General features: G+C 36.8%; 1 protein-coding gene across 1 annotated transcript in view; it reads left to right on the top strand.

Moving 5' to 3' along the window:
- The window catches only part of LOC121320430 (trafficking protein particle complex subunit 10-like), a 130,637-nt gene that overhangs the window by 20,122 nt on the left and 92,216 nt on the right, over nt 1–18,299 (top strand). The window contains exons 4-6 of the mRNA XM_041258759.1: nt 12,137–12,333; nt 17,309–17,504; nt 18,140–18,251. Of these exons, the coding sequence (XP_041114693.1) occupies nt 12,137–12,333; nt 17,309–17,504; nt 18,140–18,251 (505 nt within the window). The remainder of the gene's footprint in view (nt 1–12,136; nt 12,334–17,308; nt 17,505–18,139; nt 18,252–18,299) is intronic.

Genomic DNA, 18,299 nt, shown 5'->3' with positions numbered 1-18,299 from the left:
CTATGATCACGCCAGCAAAGTCAGCACAGATCTCCCCTTGCTACAGTTGTGTCAAGTTTTCAGGGCATTTTGTTAATGCACATCTATTTTTGTTTTTCTGTTCTACATTCTGTTTTTGTGTTCTACATTTTTTTTTTTTAATGCAGCTGTTTATGACCATTTTTTTTAACACAACTGTACTCACACACATTTCATCACCATCATAACTGTTGCATGAAACTGCAGTGTAATAGTCCAGCGCCTCTGCATTTGTATGTCAGCTGACAGTAGCTGATGTCACACCTTTCTTCTTAAAGGCATACAGCCTCTATATATGAACCCCTAATGTCTCTCACAAGCACCTGGGTACATATTACTACGATATCACAACAAAAGGAATACACTTTTTTTTTTTTTGGTGCATATGCATAGCTATTATGTACTATATATCACCTAATAATAATACGACAACAAATGGACTGAATGATAATACCCGAAAATATTCTTAATGTTTTTTTTAATAAAGTGGCTGATGTAAATATAGTATTAGGCGGTGGATTGCGCCGATCGCGGCTACTTTTGACCTCTTGCATTCATTGTCTCTATTTTTGCTTTGAAAATAATTGGTCATTTTTTTAGCAGTCATTTTTAATGTTTTAGTCTCTCTTAAGTGCTTAACACAGAAAACCTGCCCCTTACAACTATATAATTGGTTAAATGTTGTGTCAAAACATGCAACTGATCTAGTCTGCTAGAAGCACAGTCAATCCTTATTGTTCAAGGCACAGCAGCATCTGCAAGACGGGAGGATCGGGTTTTATCAGCTGGGCGATGACAGCCACTTTGCTGAAAAGGCCTGGAGAGAACCCTGCACACGTTTTGGGACACCAGAAAAAAGTGGTACAATAATCAATTCTAGATGAAAAAAATGCATGCGTTAGTCTCTCGGTATCAGTTCTGGAAATAATTGGTCTAAGTTTGTCTATTTCTCACACGGTAAAAGGATACTTTAGTAACTTCCCTAATATGAGTCACAAATGATAGATCCGGATTACAGATGACCCCCAAACAATTTCTAGTTTAAGTTTTCATGAGAGAGAAAGAGGGTCGAGCTCATGCATTCCCACATTTCCTTTTAATTGGTTGGTTTGTAAATTAGTTTTTGTAGCTTTTTGGCACACTGGACCATTTCCCTCGATTTCATGAAATGGAAGCCATGTGCACTACACTTATATATTAGTATATATTAGTTAATAAATGTAAACGGCCAAGTCGGGCCTGTGGTTTTTGTAACTACAGGCCAAAATGCGATCTCTACTGGCCCTGGGCCGCCGGGCCATGGTTAATGTCGAAGGCCCTCAGATTTTGAGGGGCCCCCAAAAATATATATAATTTATAATACAATATCTAAAAAATGAATAAGTAGCGTGTGACTGTATGGATCAGCTAAGACTGAATAATTTGACATTTAATGTTAATCAAGTTTGGTGATAGTATGTACCAGCTTTGCAGTCAGTGTCAGAGTGATTTTGGCCCATTCTTCTGGGCAGATTTGCTCCAGGTTGTTCAGGTTGGTTGGACGACGCTTGTGGACCGCAATTTTCAAATAGTGCCACAGATCCTCAATGGAATTGAGATCAGGACTTTGACTGGGCCACTGTAGGACATTCACCATTTTGTTCTTGAGCCACTCCAATGTTGCTTTGGCCTTGTGCTTGGGATCATTGTCCTGCTGAAAGGTGAATTTCCTCCCAAGCTTCAGTTTTTTAGCGGACTGAAGCAGATTCTCTTGCAGTATTTTCCTGTATTTTGCTCCATCCATTCTTCCTTCAATTGTAACAAGATGCCCAGTCCCTGCTGATTTTGCTCCATCCATACTTCACTGTAGGGATGGTGTCTTGAGGCATGGGCAGTGTTAGGTTTGCGCCACACATAGCGCTTTGAGTTTTGGCCAAAAAGCTCTATCTTGGTCTCATCTGACTACAAAACCTTTTCCTACATCGCAGCTGGGTCACTCTCATGCTTTCTGGAAAACTCCAGACGTGCTTTCAGATGGGACTTTTTGAGTAACTGCTTCTTTCTTGGCAGCCTCCCATACAGGCCAGTGTTATGCAGAGCTCTTGATATGGTTGACTGGTGCACCATTACTCCACTCCCAACCACTGAACTCTGTAGCTCCTTCAAAGTGATTGTTGGCCTCTCTGTGGCTTCACTCACAAGTCTCCTTCTTGTTTGAGTGCTGAGTTTTGAGGGGCGGCCTTTTCTTGGCAGTGCCTGGGTGGTGTGATGAAGCTTCCACTTCCTGATTATCACTTGGATATTATGTTGTACCTTTTCCCTAATCTATGCATTTGTATTACTTTATCTCTAACTTCTGTAGAATGCTGTTTGGTCTTCATTTTCCTTCCGATTCACAGCCTTACCAATGATCCTTCAACAGTGGGGTTTTTATCCAGAAAATGTGACAGCAACTTTAATGATTCACAGGTGGAGGCCAATGGTAAGGTAATTGTGTCCTCGTTAGGGCAATTTCTTTCATTGGTGCAAACTGGGAGCTTCCACAGCATAGGGGTTGACTACTTATGCAAGCAAGATAGTTCAGTTTTTTATTTTTCTTAAATATTTCCCAACATAAAACCAATGTCACCTTACAATAATTGATTCTGAGTTTGTCTTTAAAAATAAAATATCAAACAGAACGAAATTTCAATGTACCATTTGAATTCGGTAATATGAGAGAATTAGTCAGGGGTTTGAATACTTTTGCAAGCCACTTTATATGTGTGTGTGTGTGTATATGTGTGTGTGTGTATATATTGTTAATATGTGTATATATATATATGTGTGTGTGTGTGTGTGTGTGTAATATATATATATATATATATATATATATATATATATATATATATATATATATATAATGTATGTATATATAAGAAAGTTTACAAACGAGAGGAGGCCATTCGGCCCATCTTGCTCGTTTGGTTGTTAGTAGCTTATTGATCCCAGAATCTCATCAAGCAGCTTCTTGAAGGATCCCAGGGTGTCAGCTTCAACAACATTACTGGGGAGTTGGTTCCAGACCCTCACAATTCTCTGTGTAAAAAAGTGCCTCCTATTTTCTGTTCTAAATGCCCCTTTGTCTAATCTCCATTTGTGACCCCTGGTCCTTGTTTCTTTTTTCAGGTCGAAAAAGTCCCTTGGGTCGACATTGTCAATACCTAGTGCCTAGGCAACATGCATGTACTTAAAAGTAACAAAGGCTTGACTTTGACACATGCCCTGTTTGACATATTACAGTGGTTGCATAGCGGCATTGCTGCTTGCGATGTTCAGGCCGCCTTTGGTTACTAGTACTATACATTTTACTGTTAGAGAAATTCCAGCTGATTGGTTGTCGACATTGTCAATGCTTGAATTAGGTCGCTGCATAGTCTTCTTTGTTCAAGACTGAACAGATTCAATTCTTTTAGCCTGTCTGCATATGACATGCCTTTTAAACCCGGAATAATTCTCGTTGCTCTTCTTTGCACTCTTTCTAGAGCAGAAATTTCTTTTTTATAGCGTGGTGACCAGAACTGAACACAATATTAAAGATATATGTGTGTGTGTGTGTGTGTGTGTGTGTGTGTATACATATATGTAAATTATTCATAGTTAAACCATAGATATGCATGTGTGTGTAACTAATTTTATCTCGTACAGACACATAGATTGTTGTTTTGATGCGTATTCATGTTTGTTAATATAATTTTATGGCGGGAGGGGTGGATTTGCCACGACATCACCACAGGTGTGAAAAGCAGTATCACAGCAAAAAGAGTTTTATCACCAGACAAACCGCATCGCCTCTGCTGTGTGGAGAGCTTAAGAATAAGAACATTACGAAGTTACGCAGATTGAAGGGTAAGTGCCCCAATCCAGCTACAACTCCAAACAGAACCATCATAACTGATAAAAATATATCATGCCTGTAATATTAAGCAAACTGTTTTATAACATATTAATGCATCTCCTTTTATTTCTGTATGGGTTTATATTGAAGTTTTAACATGTTAACTGAGTATAAGAATTTTTTATTAATTTGCTGACCCAATGTCCTTTTGTGATTCAGTGCCTTTTAAACCTGTTTTACTCTGAAAAAAAATAAATAAATAAACAGCGCATGTGAAAATAAATTGGACCCGACACGCCTGACATGCACCGAATAAATGGACTGCTAAGGGTTAAATTTGCTTAACTGATTACAGAATTTACAATTCTCTTATTTAATAATAATAATAATAATAATAATAATAATAATAATAATAATAATAAACTTCTCCAATAGTTTAAGTAAATAATGCAAAACGGTAACCAATTAACCTCTTGTGTGCTTCGGACGTACTTAGTACGTCCAAAAAATCGCTTTCCCAGTGCTAAGGACGTATGTGGTACGTCCAATTGAAATAAGAACATAAGAACACAAGAAAGTTTACAAACGAGAGGAGGCCATTCGGCCCATCTTGCTCGTTTGGTTGTTAGTAGCTTATTGATCCCAAAATCTCATCAAGCAGCTTCTTGAAGGATCCCAGGGTGTCAGCTTCAACAACATTACTGGGGAGTTGATTCCAGACCCTCACAATTCTCTGTGTAAAAAAGTGTCTCCTATTTTCTGTTCTGAATGCCCCTTTTTCTAATCTCCATTTGTGACCCCTGGTCCTTGTTTCTTTTTTCAGGCTGAAAAAGTCCCTTGGGTCGACACTGTCAATACCTTTTAGAATTTTGAATGCTTGAATTAGGTCGCCACGTAGTCTTCTTTGTTCAAGACTGAACAGATTCAATTCTTTTAGCCTGTCTGCATATGACATGCCTTTTAAGCCCGGAATAATTCTGGTCGCTCTTCTTTGCACTCTTTCTAGAGCAGCAATATCTTTTTTATAGCGAGGTGACCAGAACTGAACACAATATTCAAGATGAGGTCTTACTAGTGCATTGTACAGTTTTAACATTACTTCCCTTGATTTAAATTCAACACTTTTCACAATGGATCCGAGCATCTTGTTAGCCTTTTTTATAGCTTCCCCACATTGTCTAGATGAAGACATTTCTGAGTCAACAAAAACTCCTAGGTCTTTTTCATAGATTCCTTCTCCAATTTCAATATCTCCCATATGATATTTATAATGTACATTTTTATTTCCTGCGTGCAGTACCTTACACTTTTCTCTATTAAATGTCATTTGCCATGTGTCTGCCCAGTTCTGAATCTTGTCTAGATCATTTTGAATGACCTTTGCTGCTGCAACAGTGTTTGCCACTCCTCCTACTTTTGTGTCGTCTGCAAATTTAACAAGTTTGCTTACTATACCAGAATCTAAATCATTAATGTAGATTAGGAATAGCAGAGGACCTAATACTGATCCCTGTGGTACTCCACTGGTTACCACACTCCATTCTGAGGTTTTTCCTCTAATCAGTACTTTCTGTTTTCTACATGTTAACCACTCCCTAATCCATGTACATGTGTTTCCTTGAATCCCAACTGCGTTCAGTTTGAGAATTAATCTTTTGTGCGGGACTTTGTCAAAAGCTTTCTGGAAATCTAAATAAACCATGTCATATGCTTTGCAATTATCCATTATCGATGTTGCATCCTCAAAAAAATCAAGCAAGTTAGTTAGACACGATCTCCCTTTCCTAAAACCATGTTGACTGTCTCCCAGTACCCTGTTACCATATAGGTAATTTTCCATTTTGGATCTTATTATAGTTTCCATAAGTTTGCATATAATAGAAGTCAGGCTTACTGGTCTGTAGTTACCTGGTTCAGTTTTGTTTCCCTTTTTGTGGATCGGTATTACGTTTGCAATTTTCCAGTCTGTCGGTACCACCCCTGTGTCAAGAGACTGCTGCATGATCTTGGTTAGCGGTTTGTAAATTACTTCTTTCATTTCTTTGAGTACTACTGGGAGGATCTCATCCGGCCCAGGGGATTTGTTTATTTTAAGAGCTCCTAGTCCCTTTAACACTTCTGCCTCAGTTATGCTAAAGTTATTTAAAAACTGGATAGGAACTGGATGACATGTGGGGCATGTTGTCAGTATCTTCCTTTGTAAAAACTTGTGAAAAGTAATCATTTAACATATTTGCTATTTTTTTTTTCTTCCTCTACGATTTTGCCATTTGTATCTCTTAAACATTTAATCTCCTCTTTGAATGTTCTCTTGCTGTTGTAATATTGGAAAAACATTTTGGAATTGGTTTTAGCTCCCTTAGCAATGTTCATTTCTATTTCTCTCTTGGCCTTTCTAACTTCCTTTTTGACTTGCGTTTGCAGTTCTGTGTACTCTTTCTGTGTACTTTCTTTTTGGTCCTTTTTTAATGCTCTGTAAAGTGCCTTTTTTCGCTGAATATTTTTTTTAATTGATCTATTAAACCATTTTGGCAATTTAGTTTTACATTTAGATTTGTCTACTTTAGGGATGTAATTGTTTTGCGCCTCTAGTACTACATTTTTGAAGAACAACCATCCTTCTTCTGTGGGTGTTTTCTCTATTTTACTCCAATCTACTTCTGTTAGTCTCTGTTTCATACCTTCATAGTTTGCTTTTCTAAAATTGTAAACCTTAGCTTTAGTCTTTACTTTTGGGGTTTTAAAAAACACTTCAAATGAGACCATGTTGTGGTCTGAGTTTGCCAGTGGTTCTCTGACCTCTGTTTTAGTTATTCTGTCTTCGTTATTTGAAAAGACTAAATCAAGGCATGCCTCCCCTCTAGTGGGTGCCTTCACAAATTGTGTTAGGAAGCAGTCATTTGCCATTTCCACCATTTCTATTTCATCCTTCGCGCTACCCACCGGGTTTTCCCATTTTATTTGGGGGAAGTTGAAATCCCCCATTAGTATGGCTTCTCCTTTGCTACACACATTTCTAATGTCATTGTATAACAGATTATTGTGCTCACCGTCTGAATCTGGCGGTCTATAGCATGCTCCTATTATTATGCCCTTTGAATTTTTGTCTGTTATTCTGACCCATATTGATTCGGTTTTATTTTCTTTGTCCAGGTTTAACACCTGGGCTTCAAGACTGTTTCTTATGTATAGCGCTACCCCTCCTCCTCTTCTGTCCTGCCTGTCTTTCCTATACAGTGTATACCCACAAATATTATATTCGTCCCCATCACTCTCAGATAACCACGTTTCTGTAACACCTATCACATCATAGTTACCTGTTAGTGCAGTAGCTTCAAGTTCTAGAATTTTGTTTCTGATACTTCTAGCATTTAGATAAATACATTTAATGGTTGTCTTACCTGAGTTGTTGTTCTTGTTTTGATGCGGTTTCCCTTCTGTTTTTTTGTTGATTTCTCCCCCCTTCCTTTCTAGTTTAAATGCTTCTGAACCTGCTCAAGGATCTTTTCTCCGAGTAGACTAGTTCCCTTGTTATTTAAGTGCAGTCCATCCCGTCTATACAGATAGTCCTCGTTGTAGAATGTGGTCCAATGATCAAGATAGGTGAAGCCTTCCCGTGTGCACCACGTCTTCAGCCATTCGTTTTGATTAATTATTTCCAGCTGTCCATATGGTCCTTTGCAAGGTACGGGAAGTATACCAGAAAATACCACAGTTTTGGTTTTCTCTTTTAATTTCCTTCCTAGCTCTCTGAATTTGTTTTGCAGGGATTTTGGTCTGTCTCTTCCAATGTTGTTTGTACCGATGTGGACGACTACTACCGGGTCGTCTCCTGTTCTTTCTAGGAGCCTGTCCACGTTTTCAGTGATGTGCTTGACCGAGGCTCCCGGAAGGCAGCACACTGTTGTAGTAAGGGGGTCCAAACTGCGAATTGAACTTGCTGTGTTTCTCAGTATGGAGTCCCCAATAATCATGACCTCCCTTTTTGCTATCTGGTCACCACTGTCAGTAGGGTCCTGGATGTTGTTCCTTTCATTCTCTTGTTGTTGGTTCTGCTCATCAAAATTCTAAAGTGACTCAAATCTGTTGGTTGTTTTGATTTCTGGTGGTTGTGTTTGACGAAGTTTCTTTTTTTCCCTGCTTCTGCCTACCTGAACCCAGCTGTTCTGACCTTATATCTCCCTGGTGGCTTTCAGTCTGTTATTTTTCCCCCCCCATGTTAAATACATGGGGGGGGGGGGGGGGGGGAATAATAAAAATCTGGAATGCCGTTTTTTTACATTGAGGTGTTATTACATAATATATTAGGTCGGTGGCTTGGATGTCATTATATTACAGTTAAATTGTCTTTGATGTGATGAAGTTGCTAAATGTAATGAACAGCCTATTTCAACAGAACCGGTGCCCTGTGGTTGGCTTGTACTGTGAAACATTGAGTGAATTTTTTTTTAAAGTCTATGCGTAACTTTTGTTTTCTTTTCAATGTGGATTGATAATAAATAAAAAAGTTTACCTTTGATTAGTAGCTGTTTTATCGACCTGTGTTTCATGAAATTAGCAGTAACATCTGCCTACTGTAGTTGACTACATCTTGTTTTGTTTATATGACGGTAGAGTAAGATACTTGTATCTCAGACTTCTTGTGTCTGGCTTAGTTGGTGTTGGCGAGAAACTAGTCTATTTTACATTTGCATCTATTTGACATTTTTCTAAGTATTATTTTTGTATTCCCTCTATTTATCTATTACTTTATATTTTTTTATTTTATTTATTTATTTATTTATTTTTTTAACTTCAGATTTTGTTTCCGGATCACTTGAATTGTTCCTTTTCTTTTTTTAAATAACTATTTTGATTAAAATTTATTGGATTTATTGTTAGGCTATACAGTATTTTTTCACCTCCTTATCTCTTTGATTGGACAATGATTTGTTTTTAGGGAAGGGTGGTTTTTCATTTTCTACTAAAATCTGATTTATTTTTTCTCATATCCCTGGTTCATAAAATCATTTTGATTTATATACAACATATAGTTATTAGTTTTAATTTATTTTTCTTTGCTCCATAATTTTAATAATAATAATAATAATAAAAACTTTATTATAAAAAATATATATAGTACTGTCATTTGTGATGGGTACTGGCTTCAAAAAAATTATTTGTTTAAAAAAAAAAAAAAATTAAAAATCTCCTCTCCTTCACGACATAATAGGATATAATTGTATTATCAGTTTTCTACTGTGACAGCATTGTATATTTCAGATCAGATTCTTTTTCCTATTCTGCATTTTGATATTTTTTCCACTTCTTTTTTTTTTTTGTGAAAAACTTTTTTACTCTGTAAAATAGCAAGAAAGCAGCTCAGTGCAAAGGCTGCTACTGACCTACTAATGGAGTCAGGCTCAGAGAGTGAGGAAGAGGAGCCAATGGATATTGAGCCTGAGCCCATTCCCGTACTGGGTACAGTAGGTCCTGGACCAAGGGGTGGTGGATTTCAGCCACTCTACGATTGGACACCCCCTAACAACATCCAGCCTCAAATTCCACCATTTTCTGGCACACCAAGTACCAGGGTGAACACGACTGGATTGAGCCCAATTGACTTCTTCCAGTTGTTCATCACTGATGACTTTTTTGAGTATTTGGTTATCCAAACCAATTTGTATACCCAGCAATACATGGCACAATATGAGGACAATTTCCCCGTCAGTTGGTATCCAAGAAACAGAGGCGGGGCTAAACCAGCGCGGTGAGGAATTGCTGGCAAGAAAATATACAGTTAAAAAAAGATGTGTACTTCCTTACCACCATTCACAATAAGGCCATGGTGGTAATTCCTGTGCAAGGTAGGGACATTCTCACAAATAATCTTGAGTGTGTGCTGGACGACAATAGACACTTGGGCGGTGTGAATAAGTCGGACCGAATGCTGCAAGGATTTGTACATTGTACATGGTCCAGATTTTGTTACACAACATCCATGTTGTGTACTGTACGGCTCCAGAAAACAAGCTTACTTTTCTAGCCTTTCAGACTTCTATCATTTCTAGGCTCATGTTTACCAGCCAAGAAATGCTAGAAACAGTAAGATTAGAGACAGTGGCTAGACTTACAGAACATCATTTATACAGATGTTGCCACCATCTGGAAGTCAAGCAAGACCACAAAAAAGTGCTGTGTGTGTTCCCGCAAGGGCATGCGGAGGGATACACGGTACTACTGTCCGCACTGTCCCTCTCAGCCAGGCCTCTGTTTGGGGGAGTGTTTTGAAAGGTACCACACGGTACATGAGTACTAGAACAACTAAACCGCAGAACAAACCACCATGACCAGTAACAAGTGTAACAAAAGGCACTAAAAGTCATTTGTTGTCATGCAGCAACATTACCCTATGGAAGCGGAAAGTTCAAAATGACTTAGTCTCAGTCCAGGACATATAAATGCCTTTCAAGTTATAGAAAGGTGCACATATTTGGTATTTCTGAATTCAGGACACTCATGGTAATCCAGAAACACTGTATTTTTAACAGTGGAACAGCTGTTATATTTACAGGTCCAAATATAAGGGGAAAAAAGTGACTTACGATATGCAGTGATATTACCTCAAATTGCAGGAGGATTACACTATGTAACACAATTGAATCCAAATCAACATATTGTCCAACAACAACATATGAATCCAAATTAACATGTATTTATACTAAAGTAATACAAAAATGATTACAAAAGATTTAGAAGTGAGTAGTTTTTCGAGATTTACGATTATACTGTAAATAGTATAAATACAAGTTAATTTGGATTCATATGTTGTTTTTTTCTGACTTTATGTGAACAAAAAGACACATATTTGCCCATTTTCACATTGGAAATAGTGATATTTTTAAATATCACTGTCCTGGTCACAAAAGCAAAGTTTGTGGGGAATAATAGCCATTTTCTATACTTTTGAGGCTTAAGCAATTAGGAAATAACACTTACTACCCAGGAACAAAAAAAAAAAAAAAAAAAAATTGTTACACAGTGTTATGAGTAACACCCATTGACACACAAGGTCATGTTACCCATTTATAAAATCCTTATCTTGTGCAGTACACACTTATATATACTTATCTTATTCTTTGGAGCAGTGGCCATTTGAAATCAGGGTGGGTGCAGTGGACCGTGGGCTGCGTTTTTCAAAATGGAAAATTCAAAGTGGCCTGATATCTGTTTAGAGCAGTGGTGCAAAACTTGGTCTTGGAGGGCCTGCAGGTTTTTATTCCAACTGCACCCTAAAGTAGTTTATTGGACCCTATTAGAAGCTTAATTGGTTCAATTAACTAATTTAGGGTATGGTTAGAACAAAAGCCAGGAGGGACACCGACCCTCCATGGCCTGAGTTGTGCACCACTGGTCTAGAGCATGTAAACCCCCCAAAACCAATAAAAATGTTTCCACGTAGGCACAGGCACATCCAACATCTTAAAAGTTTCTACATTCTTATACCAAACATTAGCATTTTAGGGACTAAATGCGATGCAGGCATAATAAATTTTATGAAAAAGTTGTATTTTCTTTACAGTAATGGCTGTATTTTTTTGGTCCATTGTCCAAATAAACAACAAAAACTTGGCACCAGTAGAATCTTCAGTCTAATTTTTTTTTTTATTGTTTTTTTATTGTTTGCCAGGAGTACCTAAAAAGGAAATCCATGTGTTATAATTGCACCTGACTACTCTGTACTATGTGAAGCGCTCATCTTTGGTACTGTGTTCAGAAAAATGCATTTTTGTAAAATGAAAAAGAGTGGTGTCACATTTTTACAGACTTCACTGCCATTTGACTTTATATTTTTATTTTTATCAAGTACCAAATAAAGCAGCAAGTACCAGTTAGGAGCCAGTAGGGGCCAGTCATGTAAACTACTTTAGCATATCCCAGTAAACCGTGAACTCGATAACCTTGGAAAAATGGTCATGGTAACAAAACGGTGAAAATGTAAACTGGTATACGATGACATCCCTCGGTGCCAACATTGGTCAAGAAGTTGAATCAATAGATTTAATTGCGATACTGCATGTATCTATCAGTTTGAATACAGTACTGCAAACAGTATTGTAACCTCGCTTGTGTGCCTCACATTGCACTTGCTGTGGTACAGCAGGTGAGCACCTGGTACATAATTGGCAAAGTGAGCCTCTGATAAAAAAAAAATGTTTTCCTGTCAGGTGCATATTATATTGAAGAGTTGTCCCTCACTAAATTGCCTCTTTTGTTTCCTAGGATACAGAGATTTACAAGGCAACAGTGAAGGAGGACATCGTCGGATGGCAGAATTTGTTAAAGACGTACAACACAGTTGACTGGCTGATTGTGGTGGTGGAGAGTGATACCAAAAAGAAGAATAAAACCAACATTCTTCCCCGGACATCTATAGTGGATAAAATAAGGAATGACTTTTGCAATAAACAGAGTGACAGGTAGAAATGCCTCATTATTATGAAGTTCAATTAAGGTTAATAATCTAAAAAACTCTTAATTAACCTATTTACTGTATGTAGTGGCCTCTGATTGGTTAGCCTAAACAATTAATGATTACTTGATTGACTGTATCTTGGAAACTGTCAGTTATACTTGATAAAATATTCCTTTCGAGATGCTCCATATTCTGTAGATTCAGGTATATTCATTGTTTATATCATTGGCATATCCAAACTGTTTGGATGTTACTGTACATAACTTGCTGTATTTCCATTATTATCTATTTAGTTTTTGCAGTGCAACTTTAGCTGAGGTTTGGTAATAATAAATAGGTAATAACTAATTAAAATGCCTTTGTAAGGTAGACATGAAACAGTTCATATTGTTTTCAGTTTTACAGTGTCAGTGTCTGATTGGCTGAGCTTTAGAGCCTTAGAATGTTTGTAACCGCATCATGGGAAGTAGTGGTTAGGGCTTTGGGCTCCTGATTAGAAGGTTATGGGTTCAGTCCCAGGTGGGGGACACTGCTGCTCTACCCTTGAGCAAAGTACTTTAGCTAGATTGCTCCAGTAAAAACCCAACTGTATAAAGACCTATTTTTGACATTGTTTGTTTTACATTCAGTGGGTCACCCTGCATAACGTCTGTGTACATAAATAATAATAATAATAATAATAATAATAATAATAATAATAATAATAATAATAATAATAATAATAATAATAATCACACCAACAGTTTTATTTGTAACAAAATGTCATTTAAAGTAAATATGTCAGAAATAGTCAAAAAAGCCAAAAATAATATGGGCACCTCAGAGATCTACCCCCTGCTGTAAAAGTAGTAGAGAGAGGAGGAGAAAAACCTACCATTAGTAGCAGGGTGGTCAAACGTATTTTTAGATTTAAACTGAAAAGTTGATTGTATTAATCCGTTAAACTTAAAGATCTCTGAAACAAACATTTTTTTTTAAACCATTAAAAAACCCTTTAATGAACAAAATCACCTAATTTAACTGGAAATCAATTTACTGTGCACGCTGCTCTAACTTTGAGTTTCAACAGTTAAAAACATTAAAATATTAGGGATGCACCGAATACCAAACTGAATACCGAGTCCCCAAAAACTGTCAAGAAAACTGATGGAAACTGTTGAATGAAAATCAGACTGGCAGCTACTAACAAGGGACACGCTAGATTGTAGCTTACTTTACGATTTCAGCTTGAGTGCCTTAAGTAAGATGACAGTGGCTCAACTCCATTGTCGTTTTTTATACACAAATAAGCTTAGCCGACTTGATTTGAAAAACGTCATGAACGACACAAGCAATTTCTTACACTACTTGGTTTGATCAAATGAGTAGTACACAACAAAATATGAAAGCTGATTAATTTCAACAAACAACGACAACTTTTTAATGAAAAAATATAGTGGCCTACTTCAGTCGGAACATTAGCTTGCTATATTATATTAAACCAAAACAATAAAATAAATAAATAAATAATTAACGATCAGGTTCTCTCTTGCCTTTCAATGATTATAATAGTGCAGGCCGTGGGTCAAACCAAGTCCCATGAATGCCTTTTAATTTATTTGTTTTTTAAACCATTTAAATGCAAAACCATAACAAAACACGTATACATGCTTTAAAAAAGTATTACTTGTCCTGCAGTTGCCTTTAATTATTTTGATATAGAATATGATATATATGATGTAGAATACGTGAATGTAAACATCTAAAACTAGTACGTGCAATACTCATTCAAATAAACGTGTTAAGATTTTGAATGTGCGAATGGAAATATATACCTGAATAAGATTTCCGTTTGAAACTTACACAGTTTACCGCTAGCCTTTCCCCCACACAACAGAAATGTCAAAATACAAAATCATTTACTTTACCTTTACAAGAAAGGAGAGCTACATCCTTACCATAATAACCCACTATTTTCTTTAATGACGTTTCAACCCGTGTCACCTGATCTGACAGCTATGAGGGAAAAGTACCGTGATGAGTGACCTGAATCTCCCTGCAAAATAAAACCCACATTGATTTAAATGCACCTGGTGTGTAAAACACATCAAATAGGCTACGAAATAGTAAAACATATATATTTTAATGAAACACAACAGTTCCCAAACGGTTCAACTTGTTACAATAACTTGGCACGTTACAATAACGTAAAATGTAATTTACTAAAGCATATTGTTCAACAGCGTCTTGCGCATCTGACAGTTGTAAAGTTACAAAATATATATATATATTTCTGTGCGCTGATTTAAAAAAAAAAAAAAAAAAAAAAAAGTTATAACATGTTGACAAACAAAGCACAAAAGTCTACAACAGTTTGCTGTTACTATAAAGTACAGGTTTACTGCATAACTATGACTCCATGAAAAGTGTGATGTGAATGTGTTGCGTACGGGTATGTTTGCATTCAGTAGCTGCGTGACGTGTTTAGTGCGTGCGCCACCAGTAATTTAGGGAGTTAATAACTGCGACAGAGTTCTTCAAACGTGTTCTTGTTATAAATAAACCAGATTCGTGTCTTTTATTTAACTGCACATATTGAATGTGCGTCTGGGCGGATATAGGATTCTAAGAATCCAGGATTCGGTGCATCCCTTTTGATAGATAGATAGATAGATAGATAGATAGATAGATAGATAGATAGATAGATAGATAGATAGATAGATAGATAGATAGATAGATAGATAGATAGATAGATAGATAGATAGATAGATAGATAGATAGATAGATAGATAGATAGATAGATAGATAGATAGATAGATAGATAGATAGATAGATAGATAGATAGATAGATAGATATTCCCAATAGCAAAACTTTTCCTACAAAAGATTTTTTCCAATGTTCTGCTTTATCATGGGAATACTAGTGTTAGTGGAATGTCATTATGGGGCAAATGGGAGCCATGACTGTACCCCCTTATAATGTAATAACATGAGGTTTACTTGGGTCTTTTTGTAGTTGAACAAGCAAACAAAAACTTAAATGTAACTTTTAAACATTTCACATAAAACAAATGTTGAAATGCCATTGTAAAATGAAGGGAAAGAAGTCAGCGTTTTGGTTCTCGTTTTTTATATTGCAAATAAGAGTCGCAACAAAAAATATGTAATATGTGCAATCTATATAAAAATCGCTACAAAACATTTCCAACAAGTTGGGCACTGTTTAATCAAGGCATTTCATGAGATTCTGTCTCGCTCTAAAGTCCAAAGCATCAACAGTCCAAAGCACCTTTGACCATTGTTCCAAAGTCCAATTTCTGTGTTCTTGTGCAAGTTTGAGCCTTTTAGTCTGAATCCCCTTTCTTAACAGGGGTATTCGTACTGCAACATATCCTTAAGTCCTGATTTTAAGAGTGACCTTCATGCTGTTGATTTGATGGACAACAACACCTGTGCCTTTTGGCAATTCTGTTGTCAGTTCAACGCTTGTCTTCTTTCTATTCCTTAAGGATAGTATTTTCAAGTATTACTCATCCTTGTTAGACAGCTTTTTGGGTCTTGACAGTTACAAATGATGTTTCTCTTGTTGATTGTGCTTCGGATACCAAAAATTGAATGATGCAAGCTGTTTCACTCAATGTTTTTTCCTTCTTTATGCAAGTCAAGGTTGTATAACAGTAGAAAACACTAGTAGAGTAAATTGTTGATGCTGATAATGCATCAGAGTAGAAAAATGCAACGTCTAAGACTTTTGCACAGCAGTGTGTATATATTTATATTTTTACGATAGAAAGTCAAAGTTAGTTCAGCATGCACAGTAAATCCAAGATGGACTTCTGGGTTAATAATAAGTTGATTTTTGTGCATTAAAAAAGAGCAGATTTTTGTAAATTAAAAGGCCTTTTTAATGGTTTAAAAAACTTATTTTTAAAGTTTGTGTTTCAGATATCTTTAAGTTAAAACTGATTCATAAAATCCATTAATTTTTTTCTGTTTAAATCTAAAAATACATTTGACCACCTGAAGATTAGTTCTCTCCTTTCTCGGCATTGGTACTTTGATACTAATTCTGTATACACATCAGACTGGTCCCTAAATACTCTTTTCCTTCTGATTTATCTACCATATTGACGGACATCTAGTTTTGTGAGCAGCGTGGTTTGTCCTAAACCAGGATAGGATGTTACTTGCGGTTACTGTCTGACTGTTGCACGTTTCAGTGAAAATCGTCAATGGTGCAGCCTACAAAAGGTTTATGAAACCCAAATTTTATTCTGCGAGGTGCCTGCAATTCAACGCAAATTTCTTTTTATGAAATTTCCTGAGTGAAAGTATTATGGTTGTTACTTCCACCTCCACCTGCCCACCTTGGCCCCTACTTAAAGGAAGCCTCTGCCCTACCTCCACCATCCAGGGACCAATGTGTGCAGGTGGAGGCAGATAGATGACACCAGAGGTAGAATAAAGCGCTATCATGCACGTTTATTTTAACACACTCAATGCACAGTTCCAGAAGGAACAAAAATAATACTTTCACTCAGAAAATCTAAACAAACAAAAACCCTTGCCGTGGTAGGCACTAACTAAACAATGTACTTCTCTACCCAACGAGGACATTTTGTTTTGGAGGTACACATGCAAAAGAAAACAAGAAAGCACTCAGACAGACCTTTTTCCAAAAGTACTGAAAACAATCACCTCCTCAAACATTCTGTCTCCTCTCCTAAAACTCCCTCTCCCCAAACAAGGGATTTGGCTACCCTTTTATAGCATGTGCCCTCTGATTCAGTTTCAACAAAAATGTTCTACCCATGCAGGGCTTCTGCCTTGTCACAATATATAATTAAATCCCTGTGGGACCTGGAGAAATGTTAGTTATATCAGAGTGTTCACAATAATAGAGTTTGGCAATTTTTTCCTTCAGAGTAATGAAGAAATGCTCATTCACAAAGTTAATTTAATTTCGTTTACCCCCTATTTTATGTTTTAATCTTCCATAGATGTGTGGTTCTATCTGATCCTTTGAAAGACTCTTCCCGCTCTCAGGAATCCTGGAGTGCATTCCTAACAAAACTCAGGACGCTGCTACTCATGTCCTTTACTAAGAACCTGGGCAAATTTGAAGATGACATGCGAACACTGCGGGAAAAACGGACTGAGCCAGGCTGGAGCTTCTGTGAATACTTCATGGTCCAGGTGCAATAGAAATGTTTACACCCTGCTCGTTTACACTGAATCAAGATTCAACAGCAATTTTCCAGTAGTCTCACTGTTGCTTAATATATTTACACAAAACACATTTTCTGAACGGACAAAATTTGTTTTAGTTGTATAGCTCCAGCAATAAACAAATTAGTGTCAGGTAGTGTCACTTAACCAATGAGTTAAACTATTTTGTGATGCATGTGTTTCTTTTGAAGAGAACCCTTTCATCACCCCATGCAGATGAATACACAGTTACTGTATAACTTACATAGTTACTGTATTTTTTAAAGAAGTACTCATACAATTGTGTTGAAAACTTATATACACTTTGCATAGGTCCAGATCTTCAGGATATCAGAATTTACGGTGCACTCTTTTGCAATATATTTAGCTTCTGACTGGAAATGATAATTGATAAGTTATTCCACTTTCTGTGACTGTACATCATGGTGAAATACTTCATGGTACTGACTTGGTTGGCAGAGCAGTCTTCATAACCAATGTATACACAACGCTGTGGCTATAGGTCAGAGTGACACCATTTTACTGAGTGTGTTCTTAATGTACCTGATGGCTGTCTGTAGGTTAAATGAGCAAATATTTTGTTGGCTATTTCTTTTTTTAAGGAAGAGCTAGCGTTTGTGTTTGAGATGCTGCAACAATTTGAAGATGCCCTGGTGCAGTATGATGAATTGGATGCTCTGTTTACACAATACGTCGTTAATTTTGGTGCTGGAGGTAATGTTCTATTTTCTACATTGCTTTTTGATCAAATGAATGGATGAA

Source organism: Polyodon spathula, chromosome 9, assembly GCF_017654505.1.
Source record: "Polyodon spathula isolate WHYD16114869_AA chromosome 9, ASM1765450v1, whole genome shotgun sequence".
In the NCBI taxonomy this organism is placed as follows: domain Eukaryota; kingdom Metazoa; phylum Chordata; class Actinopteri; order Acipenseriformes; family Polyodontidae; genus Polyodon; species Polyodon spathula.
The sequence above is the reverse complement of the archived record's forward strand: the minus strand, read 5'-3'. Positions and strand labels throughout refer to the sequence as shown.